The sequence below is a fragment of the Eleutherodactylus coqui genome, chromosome 11 (assembly GCF_035609145.1).
Source record: "Eleutherodactylus coqui strain aEleCoq1 chromosome 11, aEleCoq1.hap1, whole genome shotgun sequence".
In the NCBI taxonomy this organism is placed as follows: Eukaryota; Metazoa; Chordata; class Amphibia; order Anura; family Eleutherodactylidae; genus Eleutherodactylus; species Eleutherodactylus coqui.
In genome coordinates this window covers 18,729,252-18,750,476 of record NC_089847.1, presented here as the reverse complement: position 1 = coordinate 18,750,476, position 21,225 = coordinate 18,729,252, and the positions used below count along the sequence as shown (strand labels likewise).

General features: G+C 42.8%; 1 protein-coding gene across 2 annotated transcripts in view; it reads left to right on the top strand.

Annotated features, from left to right (window-relative positions):
* The window catches only part of CDH13 (cadherin 13), a 691,633-nt gene that overhangs the window by 613,063 nt on the left and 57,345 nt on the right, over positions 1-21,225 (top strand). For both annotated transcript variants that reach the window (XM_066583672.1, XM_066583671.1), the window contains exon 11: positions 19,332-19,474. In XM_066583672.1, coding sequence (XP_066439769.1) covers positions 19,332-19,474 — 143 coding nt within the window. The remainder of the gene's footprint in view (positions 1-19,331; positions 19,475-21,225) is intronic.

Genomic DNA, 21,225 nt, shown 5'->3' with positions numbered 1-21,225 from the left:
GCTCGAACATGTCAGTTGCACCTCAAGAACATCATAAGAATCTGCTTTTTTCACTATGGACACGCTAAAACTGCTCACTGTTGCTCTCATTCATTTTTGGCTCGATTATTGTAACTTGCTGCTGATCGGCCTCCCGCATCCCAGACTCTCCCCTCTCCAATGCATCCTGAATGCGGCTTCTCCGATGCCTCTGCCCTGTGCCAGTCATTACACTGGCTGCCTGTCAAATACAAAATTTAATTCAAACTCACTACATTCATCCATAAAGCCCTCTATAGCACCGCGCCGCCCTACATTGCCTCCTTCATCTGAATCCGACACTCAGCCCCGTGCCCTTTGCTCCGCTAACTAAATCAGATTAAGTGCCCCTTTAACTCAAACCTCTCATTCTCACCTCCAAAACTTCTTCAGAGCAGCACCAGTCCTCTGGAACATGCTACCCAAAACTATCCGGGCAATCACTGACACACAATTTCAGGCGTGCTCTAAAAACGCACCTCTTCAGGGAGGCATACCATATCCCCTAAACCAAACCCCTCTGTACCCCTCCACCTGATAACATGCTCCCTGTCCTACTGATTGCAACCCCTACTAGTCACAATCAAGCGCTCCCCTGCAGTCATACAGATTTGGGCACTATATGGCTCAATTCGACTATTGTCTATGTGTATAGCATCCCTCACTCTCCACCTCGCCATACCGTGCACATCTCCAGCCCCTTTACCTTCTGTATCACCCCATTACTTGTAGTATGTAAGCTTGTTGGAGCAAGACCCTCACCCCTACTATTTCCAGCAATTGATCACTATGTAACCGTGGTTTTGTTTCTGTTCCCCTGTCTTGTAAGCGTTGCGTAATATGTTAGCGCTATATAAATAAAGATTATTATTATTTACTATTAATGACTTATCCTCAGGATAGGTCATCAATAGTTGATCAGCGGGGTCGGCTGCTTGAGAGCCTCGATCATTTGATCCTCCTAACCGCTGTTGAAACGTATCAGTGGTCAGAGCCAAAAGTGTAATAGAATCTTTGTTCCCATTAATGGGAAGATAACCTTCTATTAAGCATCCAACTTAGAACCCAATGTCCAGCTTGGCTACACTAACAGCAGGCCAGAGAATCAGATGATCGTCAGGAAACCCGAGCAGTGAACCCTCTCCAATCAACTATGGATGACCTATCCTGAGGATAAGTCATCAATAGTAAATACCCATTTTTGATATGTAAATATAAATAAGCTATTTTCCATGGTACAAGCGGAACGGAAATCCCAATCAGATCTCAATTGTTAGAAATTTTAGAGAGTCTCCGATTCACCGGTAATGTCACGTACCTTTTGAATAAGCGTATCATATTTAATTCAGAGCAAAGCGACCATTTCAGCCTTCACAGAGGTGTCATCATTGTAGGGACCTCGCCACCGATTACCAGCGCTCCTTGCCTCAGGGCCATAACCTGATTTAAACTTCATTAACTTCACGACAAATACATTTTTTCTGCCTTTGAAGAATTCTTCAGCCTCCCAAATTCCATAACCAGTGCTGACTCGATTTCATTTATATTCATTTAACAGGCCATGGAGAAGAAGAACCCGTGACAGGTGTGGCGCCCCGTAGAGCAGGAATGGGTGGGCTGACACTTCTGATATAGACTTTATCCTGGATAATAGTATTCTATTAGTAGTGGGGCTTAACAAACAGGTGTGCCCTCCCGCTAGAAGATTTAGTATAATTAATGCTAGAAACTGTCGTAGATTTTATATCTGGGAGGTATGAGTAGAAGTGAGGATTCTGATTCAGGAAAAAAAGATTAAAAGGGAGCTAACTTTTCTGACAACTTCTGCCCATCTATCTTGTGTGAGTCTCATCATTTCTGTATTATAGGTGTATTAGAAATGTTGCTGCTTTACCACTGTAAGGGTCTCCCTTCCGACCTCTCTACAATCCAGTCTGTTTGGTACATAGCTTCTGTAGTAACAAGGACATTTCCTTAGCAACATGGGGAAGAACTATATTAACAGGTGGCTGGCATACAATCAAAAGATGCAGACTGACAGATATGCAGACACTGTGATAATGGTCTCCACAGTCTCTGCCTTTCCGGCTGTTACAGTGTCTATGCGTGTGTGCACATTACACATTTATAGTGCGTTTATCAACCATTTGACCAGAATGTCAATAAATCCTTGAATCACCCTGGGAAAGCACAGTAGCAGGTGTTCAGATACTGCCTCCCTGGTGATTGAATCAGAAACAGTGCAATGCTGCATGGGAAGTAAGGGCAAGGAAGTTCAGAACAGTAAACTACTTACAGATTGCTAGGTTTGCTGCATGCCCTCTCCATGAAAGTTGATTGGAGCAACAGAAAAATGAGGAACACCAGCTGAAAATCAAAACTTGCAAACATGAAACAGTGTGCAAACAGCAACAAATGAGTGGGTAATGAGAACCTGTTGTGGTTTTAGGAAACTTTTTGAAAACTCTGGCACACTTTAATATGATTGACAGTACAAAAGGGTTAATGGGTTCCTTTCATTGACTTTTGCCAAAAGAGATGCTTACCTTTGCATCAACAGCACTGCTTGACACATTGAGTGCTGGCCAAAGGTTATTACCTCCAGTATGAACAGGACAGTTTTCTCACTTCCTCTCTTCAACTACATGAATTATGTGCTAATTGCTGGGACTTACCTTTGAGGAAAATTGTAGCAAGAGATGGTGAAGAACCCAATCATGATCATACTTCCATATGCAAATGAAACCCATAAAAAGTGTTTTTTTGAGTCTGACAGAGAAGATCTTGATTGACTTGCCCAGATCCCGGATCTCAACTCCATCAAAGCTCAGATCCGAGACCTCAACTTTCTCAAAGCTCAGATCCTGGACCTCAACTCCATCAAAGCTCAGACTAGGGACCTCAAATTCATCACAGCTTAGCGTATCTAGGACTTCAACTCTGTCAAAGCTCAGCAGATCTAAAACCTGAACTCCATCAAAGGGCAACAGCTCCTGGACCTGAACTCTAACAAAGTTCAGCAGATTCCAGATGGACTCCATCGAAGACCAGGAGATTCTCCTTTACCTCAATTCCATCAAAGCTCAGAATTGGAACCTCAGCTTTATTAAAGCTCAGGTTTGGGATCTCAACTCTATCAAAGCTCAGCAGGATCCAGAACTTCAGGCCCATCAATGCTCAGCAGATCTAGGACCTGCACTCATTCAAAGCACAGTAGATACTGGACTTGAACTACATCAAACCCAATATATCCTGAACCCTAACTCCATCAAAGCTCAGCAGATCCTAGACCTTCATCAAAGTTCAAATCTGAGCCCTAAATTCTTTCAAAGCTCAGAAGATCCTAAACCAAAACTAAATCAAAGTTCGGCAGATCCTGGACCCCAACTCCATCAAACCTTAGATTCTTGACCTCAGCTCCATCAAACACATTATCAGTGAGTTTGAACATTGACAGTAGGGCAAGCTAAACATCTGTGCCTGATTCAGTCTAGTGAAAAGCCTTCCCGGAAAAGAATTGACCAACTCCATATTTATGTTCTATAGTTGTGGAAAGAAGTGTTTAACAACCACCTATAGATTTCATATTTGAGTGTCTTTTTAATACTGCCCATATAGTGTAAAGAGGGTCATACACTTAAAGGGGTTATCCCAAAATCTCAACATATCCCCTATCTACAGGACAGAGGAAAGGTTCTTATTGGTGAGGGTATGACCACTGGAATCCACATCGATTAGAAGGAAAGGGGTCCTGTACCATCTCCTCCCGATGAATGTAGTGGCATTTGGGCATATGCACTGCCTCTCTGTTTAACTTTATACGACTAACAGATATAACCTAGTTCTGTACTGGGATTCTCTTCGACAGTCCTGTAGAGATAAATAGATTGGCAGTGTGCATGCTTAACTCCTGCTCCATTCATACCCTGAGGAAGGGAGGGGGACCAACATAGGATCCCCATTCTCATGATTGGAGGGGATCCCAGTTTTCGAACTCTCATCTACCAGACATAGGGGATACATTTAAAACTTGGAAGAGCTCCATTAAGATTAGTATCAGCCAGAATGCATCTACTCGATCGTGCAGAATTTCAAACTACAATTTTTGCTCGAAGGGAAGTCGTCTACCCTACTCATTCACCGACCATTATTCCCAGTACAGGTGGGCCATGAACAAGACATTCCACAACGTGAACATGGAGCCATACTGTTGAAAACTCCCATGGATTTATGGATTGAAAAGGCATGGGGGACCAGATTAGTATAACTTTGGCCATGGAAAACCTTCCCTTCGAGCAAAAGGATTTTTAGAATGGCCCTTTAAATGCAAAGCAGCCGCCTTCCACACAACAAACTGAGATGTTCATGCTCACCTGTTAACAAAAACACTCCGTAGACTATAAATTCCGAAACAATAAAGCCTGACTTCTGTTTTACAATTGAAAATGATTTCCAATCTAGCGTTTCCATTTCAGCCAGGCTGCAAATAATAGCTGCTATCAGCAGTGATCTGCCTTTGGTCTTAGCCGATAAGGAGAGCCAGTTATTTTATCACGTATTGTTTCACGTCCCGAGCCGACACATTCCTACTTTATTTTGTAAGAAAACACTCAATCTTTTCTGTTGCATTAAGTTTAAATGGTTGAGGTTGTGTTTTATACAGTTTCCTTTGTCTGTTTTTGCTTGGATCGGTACAGGGACAAAATGCTTTTAATCAACCCAGCCAGCCGAATGTGTTATCAGTGCCTATTGTGTGTGAATCTGCTCATAGGAAATGAGAATGCCTTTCTTATCCTATTCATTAAAACCACAAAAATAACTATTTTTGTATTCATTTCCGGCATGTGGACAGCAATGAAAATGGATATTTTATTAATCAACACTTAGTTTATCCTCAGCCGGTAAGGACCCTGATGCACTTTGCCCGGCTGTGTTGTGCTTTGCCTCCTCTAACCCCTTCCTCGGCATGTGCGTTTGCTTGTTAAAATGTAACAACTCAAAGAGGTGAAAAAGTTTCAGCAAGGGTCTTTTTACTGTGAAGGTGCATTTGTTTCATGGCTGATGGTGCGTGACTCGGGTTCAGGATACAATGCAGCAGACGGAGTTACCAAAAATATACAATGATTAAGAACACAGAAGTGTGAGTACATAACAGAATCGGTATAAGTAAGCAATCCGACTTTTACTATATGGTTACTTAATGCTACCTGTGCTAGCTAAATCCTAAGAATAGTTGGTATAGATCTAAGATAGCAACAATACTTAGAAAACACAATTGGCGAAACTCTATGAAAACTATTTGTTACTCTAACATACAGTTCACAGAATGCAAAACATAGGATAGGATTATCACATGTGACTTCCATTGCAATATAACTGAACACAGCGTTTTACCTGGCTCAAGGCATCTTTAGTCGACGGGCTTATGTCTCTGTATTAGAGATGAGCGAGCACCCAAATGCTCGGGTCCACGTTATTCGAGTCAAGCTTTTCGTAAAATTTGAGAGCTCTACTCGAGTAACGAACCCCATTGACTACAATGGGAGACTCGAGCATTTTTGTATGTGGGACGCCAGGTCCCGAGCTTTTCTTTTTTTTCTTGGTTCGTGTGTTCGTTCTCTCTCTCTCTCTCATTAACGCGCGCTGCGTCACAGCGGGGGGGAGCCAAAAACTGGGGCGGGGTCGAAGACTGTGTGATGCTCGTTCGAGTAACGAGTACCATCGAGTACGCTAATACATCATCGAGTATCAAGCTCGGCAGAGTACGTTCGCTCAACTCTACTCTGTATTCTTTTGTTTTAGTTCTTATCCTGTGATCAATATCCCATTGACTTAATAACTGTTGTAGCGTCCTTGAGGCCCTATCATAGATTGTAGACTCAGGCATTTGAACAGTTCCATATCTACACAATGGTACCACTAATTGTTTGACTGTGTCTTTACTATTGGTGTTGTCACGCCTACAGTCAATTTGAGGCCAATCTCACTTACGGTTTGTCACTGCCCAGCGGATGATTCGCAGTGCATCCACACGTAAAAAATCTGCAATCCGCAATCTCTCGCAAGAGGAAAAAAAAAAATTTTAAGACGACCCGCAGTGCATCTGCTGCGGAAATCCGCATGAAATATCTGCCCATGCTGTGGACATCAGACCTACTTAGCCCTTTTAGGCAGCCCCTTTGTCTATCTTTCCAAATACTCTCTACCCTACGTTCAGCCTGTGTATTGACCACCATAAACCAGAGGCATAACTAGAATCTCTTGGGCCCTAATGCAAAATCTGCAACAGGGCCCACTGTATGGTGACGCAGCACAGGATCAAATCATGCAATCTTTGCTAGCAGGAGCTGTACATAATTGAGGATGGACTACATGCGCTCAGAGAGGAGAGCGCATGTAAAAAAATTAGGGGAAACTCCTACTCAGTTGTGGATCTTAGGATATGCCTCATACTGAGACAAGGACGATCTAGCAAAGACTCTTGCAACTGATAATCACACACTGGGTTCCGCCTTCACAGCTAGCCGTGAGGATTCACAGAAGACCAGCGCCAACAGTGCATAGCTGATTCGGTGTTGCGCCCGTCCCCACAGCTCGAGAGGGACAGACATCTCTTCAAATAAAAGTTCTCTTCACACCTGTATTCCAGAGTCTCTGATAAAGTATGTGGTCGCAGCCCATTGGCCAATCGGCTGGTGGTGCTTTACTTGGTGGGTGAACACCCATATGCTATTGGACCGATTCAGCCAGGCCATTGTGAGAAAGTTGAGACACTCCCATACATATTACATGGTCATCCAGTCTGCAGAAATCAGCAGGTTCAGCCAACATTAACCCTATATGTGCAGACGTCTTTACACAAAGCATTGACCGTTGGGGTAAAATCATAGACTGGTAGAGTTGGAAGGGACCTCCAGGGTCATCGGGTCCAACCCTCCTGCTCAGTGCAGGATCACTAAATCATCCCATACAGATGTCTGTCCAGCCTCTAGACCTCTAGATTGGACAACAACTGACACTTTCAATACTCTTATATATCTAGTAACAATCTGTAACCAGGCGGTTAATCTGAGAAGATTACATGGGGAGCAATGTATGGATGCTAAAAATGGACATGAGTTAGGGCGACAATCACAGAGTTGTGTATACGGCAGTAAAATATCTGGAGAGTCTTATAAAACATGAACTAATAGACCGGACCACTTCTTGGGACTCGTTAGAGTTTATATTACAACCTCTGCCAGGAGAAGAGCATATAATGCAGATGATAGAAGAGTTTTACAAGAGTTTTACAAGAAAATTGTATTCGGGGTCACGGTGATATTCACTATATTTTATTGTCATTTAGTCAATAAGATTTAATAGGAATATGGAATTATAATTTTATGGCTTCAGTCCATAAAAGCAGAACAAGACGTGTTTACTGTGTATAAACCTGTCCATTCTTGGTACCAACGCTCTAAATTATACATATACAGAAAGAAATTCCAAAACCTTTTTTAAAAAAGGGGAATTTGATCTAGTGCATAGAGGTGGTCATGTACTTGAGATGACTCCAACCAATGTTCTCCTAGATTCACCGTATGTGCCAAATTATCGTAATATAAACACTGTTTTGGGTTGAACTTTGATAAACCGAAAGTCATAAACCCTAAAACTAGTTTTGAACATTGTATGAGACCCTTGAGATGGTGGTGCTGGTGGAGGCTTGGATGTGTGGGGTACTAGGTTCAAATCTGACTAAGGACAACATCAGCATAAAGGTTGTATGTGCTCTTCTTCTTGTTCTTCTCTTTCATCTGCTCCTTCAGAAAAGGAAGAACCAGCATGGTGGCTCAGTGGTTAGCACTGTTACTTTGCAGTGCTGGGGTCCCAGGTTCAATTCTGATCAATGATGATATCTGCATGGAGTTTGTGTTCCTTCTTGTTCTTTTGCTTCTCTGGAGTAGAAAGAAGCTAGAAGATGCTCTAAATTATACATATACAGAAAGAAATTCCAAAACCTGTTTTAAAAAAGGGGAATTTGATCGAGTGCATAGAGGTGGTCATGTACTTGAGATGACTCCAACCAATGTTCTCCTAGATTCACCGTATGTGCCAAATTATCGTAATATAAACACTGTTTTGGGTTTAACTTTGATAAACCGAAAGTCATAAACCCTAAAACTAGTTTTGAACATTGTTTGAGACCCTTGAGATGGTGGTGCTGGTGGTGTCTTGGATGTGTGGTGCACTGGGGTACTAGGTTCAAATCTGACTAAGGACAACATCAGCATAAAGGTTGTATGTGCTCTTCTTCTTGTTCTTCTCTTTCATCTGCTCCTTCAGAAAAGGAAGAACCAGCATGGTGGCTCAGTGGTTAGCACTGTTACTTTGCAGTGCTGGGGTCCCAGGTTCAATTCTGATCAATGATGATATCTGCATGGAGTTTGTGTTCCTTCTTGTTCTTTTGCTTCTCTGGAGTAGAAAGAAGCTAGAAGATGCTCTAAATTATACATATACAGAAAGAAATTCCAAAACCTGTTTTAAAAAAGGGGAATTTGATCGAGTGCATAGAGGTGGTCATGTACTTGAGATGACTCCAACCAATGTTCTCCTAGATTCACCGTATGTGCCAAATTATCGTAATATAAACACTGTTTTGGGTTTAACTTTGATAAACCGAAAGTCATAAACCCTAAAACTAGTTTTGAACATTGTTTGAGACCCTTGAGATGGTGGTGCTGGTGGTGTCTTGGATGTGTGGTGCACTGGGGTACTAGGTTCAAATCTGACTAAGGACAACATCAGCATAAAGGTTGTATGTGCTCTTCTTCTTGTTCTTCTCTTTCATCTGCTCCTTCAGAAAAGGAAGAACCAGCATGGTGGCTCAGTGGTTAGCACTGTTACTTTGCAGTGCTGGGGTCCCAGGTTCAATTCTGATCAATGATGATATCTGCATGGAGTTTGTGTTCCTTCTTGTTCTTTTGCTTCTCTGGAGTAGAAAGAAGCTAGAAGAAGGAGAAAGTAGGCAGCAGTGTGGTGATTTAGTGGTTAGCATTGTTGCTTTGCAGTGCTATAGTTTTAGGTTCAAGTCTGACCAAAAACAACATCTGCATGAAGTTTGTATGTTTCTTTTTCTTCTCTTTCATCAGCTCCTTCAGAAAAGGAAGAACCAGCATGGTGGCTCAGTGGTTAGCACTCTTACCTTGCAGCACTGGGGTCCTAGGTTCAAATCTGACCAAGGACAACATCTGCATGGAGTTTGTAAAAGTTTTTTTTATAAACTCTCTTATTATGAACTTCCAGTTCAGTTCAAATTAATTTGGATTGAACTGAAGTTCGGCAAACCAGACGAACCGAATTTCTGAAACATTTACTCACCTCTACTCATAATTCACAATGACTACAAATCTGTTGGTCACTGTGGGGGTTCTTCACTACCAAACACAATCCCCTAGCAGAAAGGTATATTCTCCTCTCTAATGCTTCTTTATGTGATAAAGGAGCCTCAGGACCCACTAAGGAATCAGGCCCAAGGTGAAAATACTACCTCTGTACCCTCTATAGCTGCACCCCTATTCTAAACTCACTATTAACCCCTTAGTGACCAACCTATTTTGTGCCTTAACGACCCAGAGATTTTCATAGTTACATTTCAATCCATTGACATAGTCGTATGAGGGCTTGTTTTTTGTGGGAAGACCACTCTGGGGTACATATATTGTAATGTAGAACTATTTTGGGTTTTGTTTTCATGGTGTTTACCTTTTGGTAAAAATAGCATGATAGCTTTCTTATCTGGATCGGCACAATTACTATTGTGTTGCTTTTTGAAATATTTTTTTAATATTTTATCCATTTTTAAAAGGGTTTTTGTGGGGAAAAATGTGTATTCTTCTTGTTTTAACTTATTTTTTTTAAATTGCAGTTTATAAAGCTTTTTTAGGATTCTTTTTAAGTCCCTCATGAAGACTTGAAGCTGTGATTTTTAGATCGCTAGAATACTACACTGCATTACTTATGTAGCGCAGTCTACTAAACCTATAACAGTCACCTAGCACACTGTAATAGGCTGAGTTACTTGGCACACATGGAGGCCTTTGTCAGGTCTCTGAGTAGTCATTAGTGCCTTGCGATTACACCGTGGGGTGCTGATTAGTGACAGAAAGAGCTCCTTCCTCCTGTCATCTGCTTACATGCCGAAGTTGATTGAGACAGGTAAAGAGTAAAACTACCAGGATCTGAAGTTTCTCCATTCTTGGCTGTTAGAGCAGGAGCCTGGCTGTCAATAGTTAGCCAAGTCACCGCCTTAAAAAGATGTATGTGAGGATTAAAGCCCATTAGTGAGGTCAGTAAAAAGGTGTATTGGACGTCACTAAAGGGGTAATGGTGGATTGCAACCAGCCAGGACAATAAGTCTGAAGACCTCACTTTTGGCACATTAACTGTTGATGGGCAAGGCGTCTACACACTGTTCCTGCAGGGGTCCTCTGCTTTGTAAGCCCACTGAGTTGATTCAAGCCTCTAAAATTTTTGACTTCAGTTTTTTTGCACAGAGTAGAGCACAAAGAATAGACCTGATGATCTCCCAATTATTCTGTAGACTGCGGTGAAAGTACCCGGTGCGCGTCACCTGTTATTCGCAGTGCGGTGTACAGGTAGGGGGTTGATATAGATGAGTGACTACATTGAATTGTAAAAGAATAAATGAATGCCGCTCTCCTATGCAATAAACCAACATGTCGCTCTGACAGACAATGACATTGTAACGAGTGGGATTTTGGCAAACACAACTGCGGGTTTTGCATTGCACGGCGATGGCGGAGGAGCATGACAGAGGGATGTTTACCATTGTTATGATTTCATTAGCCATGTGTTTCTTCTCTCAAGGATGGGATTTGAGTGAATAATTGAGCATTGTTTCAGGATTCTTTGAAGACAAAGTTGCTACAAAATAAATGATAATCTTCATGTTTAAATCACAGAGAGAGAGGGAGAGAGACAATGAATAATTATTGTCGTGCTAAGAATCAACAGTCAGATGTTGCCTGCCAAAACAGAGAAAGAAGGAAAACAGATCATAAAACGGCAGGCAGGAGATCTGCACACAACAAATGAATCTGTCATTCATAATAAAGTGGTTCACTGATGACATCACTGGTGATAAGATGCCAATATGTCACTGATGACATCACTGGTAATAAGATACTAATATGTCACTGATGACATCACTGGTAATAAGATACCAATATGTCACTGATGACATCACTGGTAATAAGATACCAATGTATCACAGATTGACTTATTAACCAGATGCAAATGTGTCATTGATGATATCACTGGTAACAAGATGCCATGTATGATTGATTACATCACTGGTTACAAGATGCCATGTGTGATTGATGATATCACTAGTAACAAGATGCAATTATGCCACTAATGACATCATTCATAACAAGATGTCAACATGTTAATGATGACATCCCTGGTAATAAGATACCATGTCATTGATATCACTGACAGCAAGATGCCAATGTGTCAGTGATGCTGATGATGTCACTTACTAACAATATGTCAACATATCACTGATGACATCACTTGTCACAAGACACCAGTGTGTCATTGATGACATCACTGCTAGCAAGACACCAATGTATTACAAATTCATTTTACTTATTAACCAGATGCAAATGTGTCACTGATGACATCACTGGTTACAAGATGCCATGTGGGATTGATGACATCACTGGTTACAAGACACCATGTATGATTGATGATACCACTGTTAACAAGATGCCATTATGCCACTATGGACATCTCTTAAAAGAGATGATGATGTTAATGATGACATCACTGGTAATACCAACATGACATTGATATCACTGACACCAATGATGATGTCACTTACTAACAATATGTTAATCTGTCACTGATAACAATATTGGTAACTAGATTTCAACGTGTCATTGATATCACTGATTGTAACAAGTTGCCAATGTGTCAGTGGTGACATCCTGGGGTAACATCATCAGAGTCTTCCCATATATTCATGCAAAGGCTTACCCTAAAATATGAGCAGCATATAGCTATTCTCTATCCAGGCTACCCAGTGATGACCCGTCATGCGTGTGATTTTTTTTTTTGCAAATTACCCCATGCCTTGACCAAAAGGTTGACTTCATAGTATGACCCGAATGCAGTTGATGAGTCATTCAGGCAGTGATAGCATCGCCATTGCATGTATCATGATGTGTTCATGCTAATTTCTTCTACTTCCCCTCTTATAGCCTTCACGCATCATGCACTTTCTTACTGACCTTGAGCTTCAGTTCATCTTCAGGTCTCTCATCTTTATGTCTTCGAGTGACCAAGATCTGATTCTTCTTTTCGAAAAAAAATCTAATTCAGAATAATTTCTCTGGATCGGCTTCCCACAAGCTGCAGACAATCACTAATTAAATTGGCAAATGCCCCTAACTCAACAATAATTTGGCGGCAAATCTCCCCATTACCAATGAATTGAATATGTTCAATATGTTTCACTTTGCTGTATTTCGTCCCCCCTCCTTTACCTAACATATTGGCCAAGTCTGATGGCTTCAAGTAGGACGTGCCTGGCAGATTCCGCTCTTTAAAATGTAAATCCATGATTCTTTTGGTCTTCTGCCTGGTTGTCTGGAGCTTCTTCCTCTGACCTTACGGCTGAAGCCTAGCCACCAGCCTTCCGATCTTATGTAAACCGGTCCAATACCACTTACAAAGCTGATTATCCTCATCTTTCATCCTATTATGCTGAGCTTCTCCATGTCGCTAACTAACATGTTTGGCAACAAATTCTTGATTAGTATTTTCAATTGTGTTATCGTAGCCAAAACATTGCACTGATCCTAGACCAGTGTTGGCGAACCTATGGCACGCGTGCCGGGGAGGGCACGCGGAGTCCTTTCTGCCGGCACGCGTGCTGTTCGCTGATATCACCCGGCCGTCGGCACTGCAGAGAGAGCTTCCTGCCCTGTCAAACATAAGGCAGGGCAGCGCTGACTGCAGAGTGAACTTGATTGCCGGCACGCGCGGTCTTCTAGCAGCTCCTCGTACCCCGCCCCTCCACACATCAGGCCAATGGGAGCGCTTCCTTACTCCCCTGTCACTCCTATAGCGGGAGATTTAAATAAAGCCCAGACGGCAGCGGAGGTGAAGGAGATGCCGGCACGCGCAGGCTGTTGTCTGCTCCTCATATCCCCGCCCCTCCGCACAGCAGCCCAATGGGAGCGCTTTCTACCTCCCATGTCAGAAGTAGTGCGGGGATTTCCAATGCAGAGCCGACAACAGCCTTCGCTCAGTGAGTGCCGGTGGTGAGAGAAGCAGAGCAGAGCTTCAGCAGTAAAGAAGAGGTTTAAAAGAAGATCCTTGCTGCCTGGGTTAAAGTAAGAAGCGAACAGCAGTTACTGCAAAGATAACTGCTAAACACATAAACACGGGCGTTTTGGCATTGCGGTGTCCGCCTCCGGATTCCGCAATGCAAATACTGCACATAGACATGCTGTTGGAAATCAGTTTTCCATGTCGCCGAGCGAAAATCAATTGCGACTTTTCGCTCGCGGATGGAAAATCGCAGCATGTTGTATTTTGGCCGCCTGCAGACGGGCGGGTCGGATCCGGCAGCGAGAATTCTCGCCGCGGGATCCGACCCGAGCACCTGCAGGGACCAGTGCGTACGCACCCGCGCCCCGCAGCTCCGGCTGTTTGATGTGCTGGCTTGCTGGGCAGACCGGATCCGGCAGCGGGTGAGTGACATTTCTGCGAGCCCTGCACAGAAATAGAGCGTGCCGCAATTTGTTTGCTGCGCGATATTTCTCTCGGCCAAACCGCGGCCGTCTGCATAGGATTGCGTTTGTTAACGCAATCCTATGCAGGCTTCCAGCAGCGGAAATTCCGCGGGAAATCCCACCGCGGAATTTCCGCTCATGTGCAGGCGGCCTTTGGCAGAACGCACACAGGTGGATTTGCATTGTGGAGTCCACAGCGGGCGTCCACCTCTGAACTCCACAGCAAATACCGCCCCATAGCATGCTGGGGAAATACGTGGCTTCACTTCCATGAGCAGAAATTGATTGCGATTTTCCGCTCGCGGAAGAGAAATCACAGCATGCAGCGATTCTGTGAGGGCTACGCACGGATGGCTTCCATTGAAGTCAATGGAAGCAGCTTGTCCTGCGGCCATTCCGCAGTCATAATTACAGAATGGCCGCAGGACCTGCGTCAGCGCGGCATAATCTGTACTGCGCATGCATGCTGGCTGGTAGAGCCGCAATACAGATTATGAAGAACCCGGATAGGTACGCGGGGATCACTGGCGAGGCACAGGGTTGATTCCGCTGCGGGATCTGACCCGGCTATGTGCAGGTGGCTCAAAGTTCACGTTTAACCCTGTAATGACGTGGACTCGTTTTTTTTCCCCATTTTCGTTTTTTCCTTTTCCCTTTTAAAAATCATAACTCCTTTATTTATCCATCGACGTTGCTGTATGAGGGCTTGTTTTTTGCGGGACGAGTTGGTCAGTACGATTACAATGATACCAAACTTGTATAGTTTTTTTTGCTGTACTACTTTTATTTTTTTGTAAAGACATCTAATTTTGTAAAATTATTTTCTGCCGCCATCATCTGCGCACAATAACTTTTTAATTTTTCCATCAACGTAGTTGTGCGAGGGCTCATTTCTTGCGAGATGTCCAGTAGTTTATTTTAGTATCATTTCGGAATACATACGACTTTTTGATCGCTTTTTATTGCATTTTTTTCTGGGAGACAGGGTGACTGAAAGTGCATTTCTGGCGTTCTTTTTTTTAAATTTTTTCGGATGACGGTCACCATGTGGGGTAAATAATGTGCTACTTTGATGGACGCGCATCCAAAAAGCAGTTAAAATCTGCACGCTGTCTATTTTGAAGCGGCCCTGTCCTTTTTAGAACGACGGAGGTAAAATCATACGTCGTGATAAGCCCCGCCCCCTGACATGTTGGCACTTTGCGATAAATATGTGGGTTTTAGGTCGCAGTTTGGGCACTCGGACTCCAAAAGGTTCGCCATCACTGTCCTAGACCTACTAGGTAGAGACTTTCATAAATCGGTATCAATTATTTTTATTATCAATACAGGTCAGCCATTTTTAAAGGATATGTGATCAGCATTTGCACTGATGTCCAGAGCTGTGCTCTTGCCAGAAACATGCAGCTTCGACCTCACTACAGTGGCCTGTATTGGTATTGCAGGCAAAGCTCCCATTGCACTCTTCCGCAACACAACAGCTCTATAAAGTGGCACACTGCCCAGCAAGCAACTGTTCATTGGGTATCATGAACGGCAGAACCCTGCCGATCTAGTACTGGTAGCTATCAATGTTATGAAGTTGGACATCCTCACTAACATCTGATAGGGCTCGGGTGCTGGGTACAACTGGTGCAAACTGTGGTTGACCCAGTTGCACACACTCATTTTGCCTTTGTCTAGCAACATATATATAGTAAGATGCTCCTGCTGGACAACACAGTTTTCACATGACTCCAATTTGGCCACATTTTTGGCAAGCAGCACACGGATGAGAAGTTTTGTTGGATTCATCTGTGGTCGTGTAAATTTTTCATTGATGTGTGTCCACGCATGAGATGAGAAATCTAAGAAAATTAGTTTTTGTTTGGTCAATTGGTTGGGTAAATGGTAGATACTGTAGACCATTTTCATCTTGATCGGTGACAACAACCCAATAAGGAATCCATGAGTGATTGGGGAGGTGGGGGTTCCATGCCACAATGGACCTAATGGATTCCAATTCACCTATAATGGCATCTGTCAGGTCTAGATTTTTTCACTTGGTTGGCAATGCTATTCTGTTCAACATTAGCAATGGAAACTCGATGGAACAGAATTCAAGGGCCCAGTTGCTTCTACTACGAAGCTTCTTCTTACAGCTGAGTTACTTGAAATCCATGCTCTGGAATCCATCATACTTTATAGTATTTTAAGTAGTTGAAACATTACCTGGCTTTATTATTTTGATTATTAATAAAAAAAAATGGAGCCCTTTTGGGTCAGAACCTAAGATTTATCGTGAGAAGGATATTTTTTTTGTCTATGATGTCATTTTTTGTACTAGTGCCAACAATCTCATATCGTCCCTCTTAAGTTTTTTACAAAAGCTACCAGATTTACCGAAGACAATTAATGACACATATCAGCCTCGTAAATTGGACCTCTTTAGTTTTCCCAGTAAATGTATAAAAAAAGTTGATGGTAGGCAGTACCCAGTTATCAGGCAGCATCGTGCCATGTATGTGCCTACAGGAATATGGTGGTCTCTATTAAAGGGGCTGTCCAGCTTTACTCTATTCAACGAATCCAAGAAATCTGCTGGTTGTTTGCCAAAAATGGTACCAAAATGGAATAATGGGTTGCCTAAAATGTGCATCTTATGTTCCTAGATGAAGACAAACGAGACACTGCTCATGCGGTCAAGCAAATTTTCCACCAGTCTTGATGTACCTCCGAATTCTACCTATCAGATGTTAAAGCGGTTGTCTAGTTTTATACTATCCTCAAGATACACCATCAATAGTAAATTGGTGGTGGTCCATCGCTGTGGACCTTCGCTGATCAACTGTTTGCTGGGCCGATGCCCTGATGTATGGATCTGCTGCGTTGCCAGAAACACGCAGCTCCAATTTCACTGCAGTGGTGTAGGTTGGTAATTCACGCAAAACTCCCATTGTATTCAACCAGCCACACAACAGCTCTGAACGGTAGAGTGCAGACCCGGTAAAAAACTGTTGACTGGGGGTCCTGATTGGCAGACCCCTGTCGATCTAGCTTAGGTGTTGATCAAGACTGGTGGAAAATGTGGTTGACCCAATGGGCACTCTCTCATTTTGTCTTCATCTACCAACATAAGATGCTCCTGTTGGGCAAAACCAATCTTGACATGACTCCATTTCGGCTACATTTTTGGCAAACGGCACACAGACCAGCAGCTTTGTTGGATTCATCTGTGGTCTTTTAATTGTTGTGTGTCAAGACAAGACATACGATTTCTAAGAACATACATTTTGGGTTGATTGGTTGGATTCTTGGATAGATACTGTAGACTATTTTGATCCTGATCGGTGATAACCCAACAATGAATAGTTAACACTTTCCAAAGTCCATTATGAAACTTGTTTTATCTTTATGGCAACTTTTTCTTACTCCAGGTAATTGTGGTTTGTTCAGCGCATGAAGATTTATGGAGTCTGATTGCCAGCATTGCACATAATATATTCAGTTCTAAGGTTACTTTGTAATATTGTGCTGCCCCGTGATGAATGGCTTGTGGTTTTATATTATAATCATTACCTCTGGTGTCTTGTTTTTACTACATAATAATCCAGTCTGGTTTTATAGAAGCCAATGCATTTGCTGGATTGCATTTTCCTTTTACTACCCACATATGGGGCTTAGTGCCATGCGGAAATGTGAGGTGAGGACAGAGCTATTAGTGGTGCCAAACAGGGAGGAATTAACTAATGTTCTTTCCCACATCTCATATCTTCTGTCTTCTCGCCGATTTATACTCGGTGGTCTTCTCAAGAATCATTAAGCAGATCGTAATGTATTCTTTCGCCTTCACTCATAGAATCCAGAGATGTTGTAGGGACGTAAAAGAAGAGATACTATGATATTTATAAAGAAGAGCTAATATGATATTCATGCACCCTTTCAGGGCCATACCAGCTATTGGTGGATCTATAAAGGGAAGATACTCCGAAGGTTAACTTGTAAAATTGACAATCCTGGTATTGGTAGATTATTGCCTGTCGTGTCCTCATCTCTGTTGGACTGGCTGCATAGTTTTGTAACCGCAGCCCTGCTGAATCCAACAATGTCTTACTTTTCTTTATACTCACCCCCATTCACCCACCTGCATGCTCTTCTTATATTCGACCCCTGGTGCTGTAAATGTGTCAAGTGGGTGATCTACACTACTCACTGTCCATGGGTGAAGTTAGATTTGACTGACTGTGAGCGGTGGAGACTGCCAAATTGATATGTTTACGCAGCTGGAAACCAATCTATGTAGCCCAAACAGGGTAACAGGAACAAGAACATTGTCCACTTCCCAAAAGTAATTGGACATCCGACCAAAAATCATAAATTTCATTAGATACTCTCTGTGGCATACTTTCTACTAACATCTGATACGCTTCAGCTGGTATTTCCCTCCATTCATCCTGCAAATGTCTGATGAGTTAGCTCAAACACTATGCATCAACCTGTCTACAGTTGTGCAAGGAGTGTCATCATTGGACAGTTGAGCAATGGAAAAACCTTCTATGGAGTGATGGATCACACTACTCCATCTTCACATCAGATGGTGGTACCTGGGTCTGGAGGATGCATGGGGGACGCCTTTTGCCTGAGTGTGTTGTGCCAACAGATAAGTATGGCGGAGGTTTCGTTACGGTCTGGGGATGTGTTACAGTGGCAAGAACCATGAACATAGATGTGTATCCTGACAGTCTAGACTCTAGACAATAATGTGCTGCCGACAATGTGGTAATACTCTGGGAATGGTCAGCCATACTTCCAACACGACAACGCACCTTGTCACACATCCAACGCTGTTTTACTTTGGTTTGAGGATATGGATGTTCCACAATTGGACTGCTGTGCACAGAGTTCCCACCTTAATCCTATTGGAAATCCTTGGGATGAACTGGAATGTTGGATCAGGTATTATGAGCATCATCCATCCTCTTTGAGAGAACTCAACAGACGTTTGCAGGGTGAATGGAGGGAAATACCAGCTGAAGTGTATCAGACGTTAGTAGAAAGTATGCCATGGAGAGTAACTGATATCATTAGGGCCAAAGGAGTCCCACTAAGTATTTAACATATGGAAATAAATACTACTACTGATTCTTGTTCAGGGGTCCAATCACTTTGTGTAGGATAGTGTAGAAACAAAAGAAAGACTTTATTGTAGTCAGTTGGGCTGCAGCTAAAAAACTGTGCAGCCAAGCCCTTTGACATGACAGGTCCTCTTTAGACGGAGCCCAAATGTGAGCCTCATGCAGTACAGGGAGAGGATGCATCAGACTGGGCACCTGACTACCTGTGCTGCCCTGACTTCTGCCCCAGGTGTTCTCCAGGTAGTATATCTCTCTCACTGCTCGCCCCATCTGATCCCCGCTGTGTTTGCTGCTGATTACTGCTCCATCGAGCAACAATTTCCAGAATTTTTGATATGCAGTAATTTGTTGTATCAGTAGGGATCTATAAATGTCTACTCTGTTGTTCCAGGTTCTCCATGCTGAAGGACGATGCAGGCTGGCTCTCCATTAATCCAGTGAACGGTACAGTCAACACAACGGCCCCACTCGATCGAGAATCCTCCTTTGTTCATAACAGCACTTACACGTCCCTGATCCTAGCAATAGACAATGGTGAGTACTGAGCGTCCCGAGCGCCGTTCTATGTGTAGCTGGCCTCTGTGTCTGCCATGTAATTCAGCCTATTAGACCTTGCCTCTGGCAGGGTCTAATAGGGTGCTGTCATAGGCGGTGTAGGATGTGCTTTATAAATAATGCTGTGTGCTATCCTAGCGATAAAACAATCCCATCTTCAAGTCCTCTAAAAAAAGCTCAACAAAGTTTAATGAAAAATAATAATCCAGTTAAAAAATACACATTTTCCCCTCTAAAAAACCCTTCCAAATTGGTGAAAATACCAATTTTTTTCTTTTAAAAAGTCACGCATAATAGAAATGACCACGTCTGCAACAACCCAAACGCAGATTTAGTTGTCAACCCTGCAATAAATATAAGAACCAGAACGATTAAATGGTCACTTGAGACAATTTGTGTTTATTATGATAGCCAATGTGATAACTAGCAAAAGTGCAGATCACTTTATTAACCTAAATTAATGTTTTTGTGCTCAAAAAGTCTTCTAAAGATCTGGTCACTGGTGGCCTCCATTCCTGCTAACTTACTGTCCACTGCCTGTTGTCATGTGCAATCCATCTCTATTAACAGAGAAGACAAGAACAGGAAGTGGAAGAGGATGATGTCTCATGGTGCCCAAAGAAGTCTATAGAGAGCAGAGTGGGGGAGGGAGGAGGAGGGAGAATAACTCCGATAGAGAAAACTGAAAATTAGGGATGGAGCCTATAGAACAGAAAACTGGTGATAAATACAGGATACAAGTATTATGATGGCCAGTCAAGTACACACACAGCAGCTTATTCTGAAGTCATCCGCTAGTGCGAGCATGCTGTAGATTATATAAACTAGATGATGGGGTTCTCATTACAACCATGTATACTCCAAACCTGCCGGGCACAAGTGACACCAGTGACCTTTTCTGAAGTGCCACTTATGCATGAAAAACTCCATGTTTTTATTATAAGGAAAACTTAATAAAGAATTTTATATTTTCTAATCAAGGTTTTTGTGCTCCAGTCCTGCCGCTCCTACAGAGAGCCGCGCACAGCTGGGATCCGGAATTGGATTCTATAAAATGATAGCGGCTCAGCATAGATGGCTGGAAGTGTTAGATAATCTCACTGTTCGAAAGGAAGAATACTACTAAAGTCTGTCTGCTTTCTATTTACTGCCTGGGTGGATGCAATCTACTGTTCTCTGTTACCAGCCCAGAGGGGGACTTAAAATTGCAATTGTTTCATTGCTTGTACGGTATAATGCAATACTATAGTATTGCATTATATCACGTTCTGACAGGCAGTCTATGAAGACATGCCACAGGCGATAAATGTCTGATCGTCGGGACCCTACATTGTCCTGACATCTGCACACCCCGAGTTCTCCATATAAATGGAGCGGTGGTACGTATGCTCAACCACCACTCCATTGAGGTCTATGTGATAGAGGGAGATTAATGCATTTATCAATCCTTCTCAATCCCACAGAAGTTAATTGAGTAGTGATCACACATTCAGACTTCTGCTCCATTGACGTGGGGAATTTGGGGTGTGCAGACATTTAGCTACATACTGTGTACAGGGCATAAATGTCATTACTGGGAAAACCTAGGTCGGGAGGAGTGTCTTTACTCCTTAAGAAGAGCACTCAGAAGGTGTGTGGAGACACCTAGGAAGGGAGTCGGTTGAGAGGGTGGCATTGTCTCTCCCCAAGGAGAGCACTCAGAAGGTGTGTGGAGACACCTAGGAGGGGAG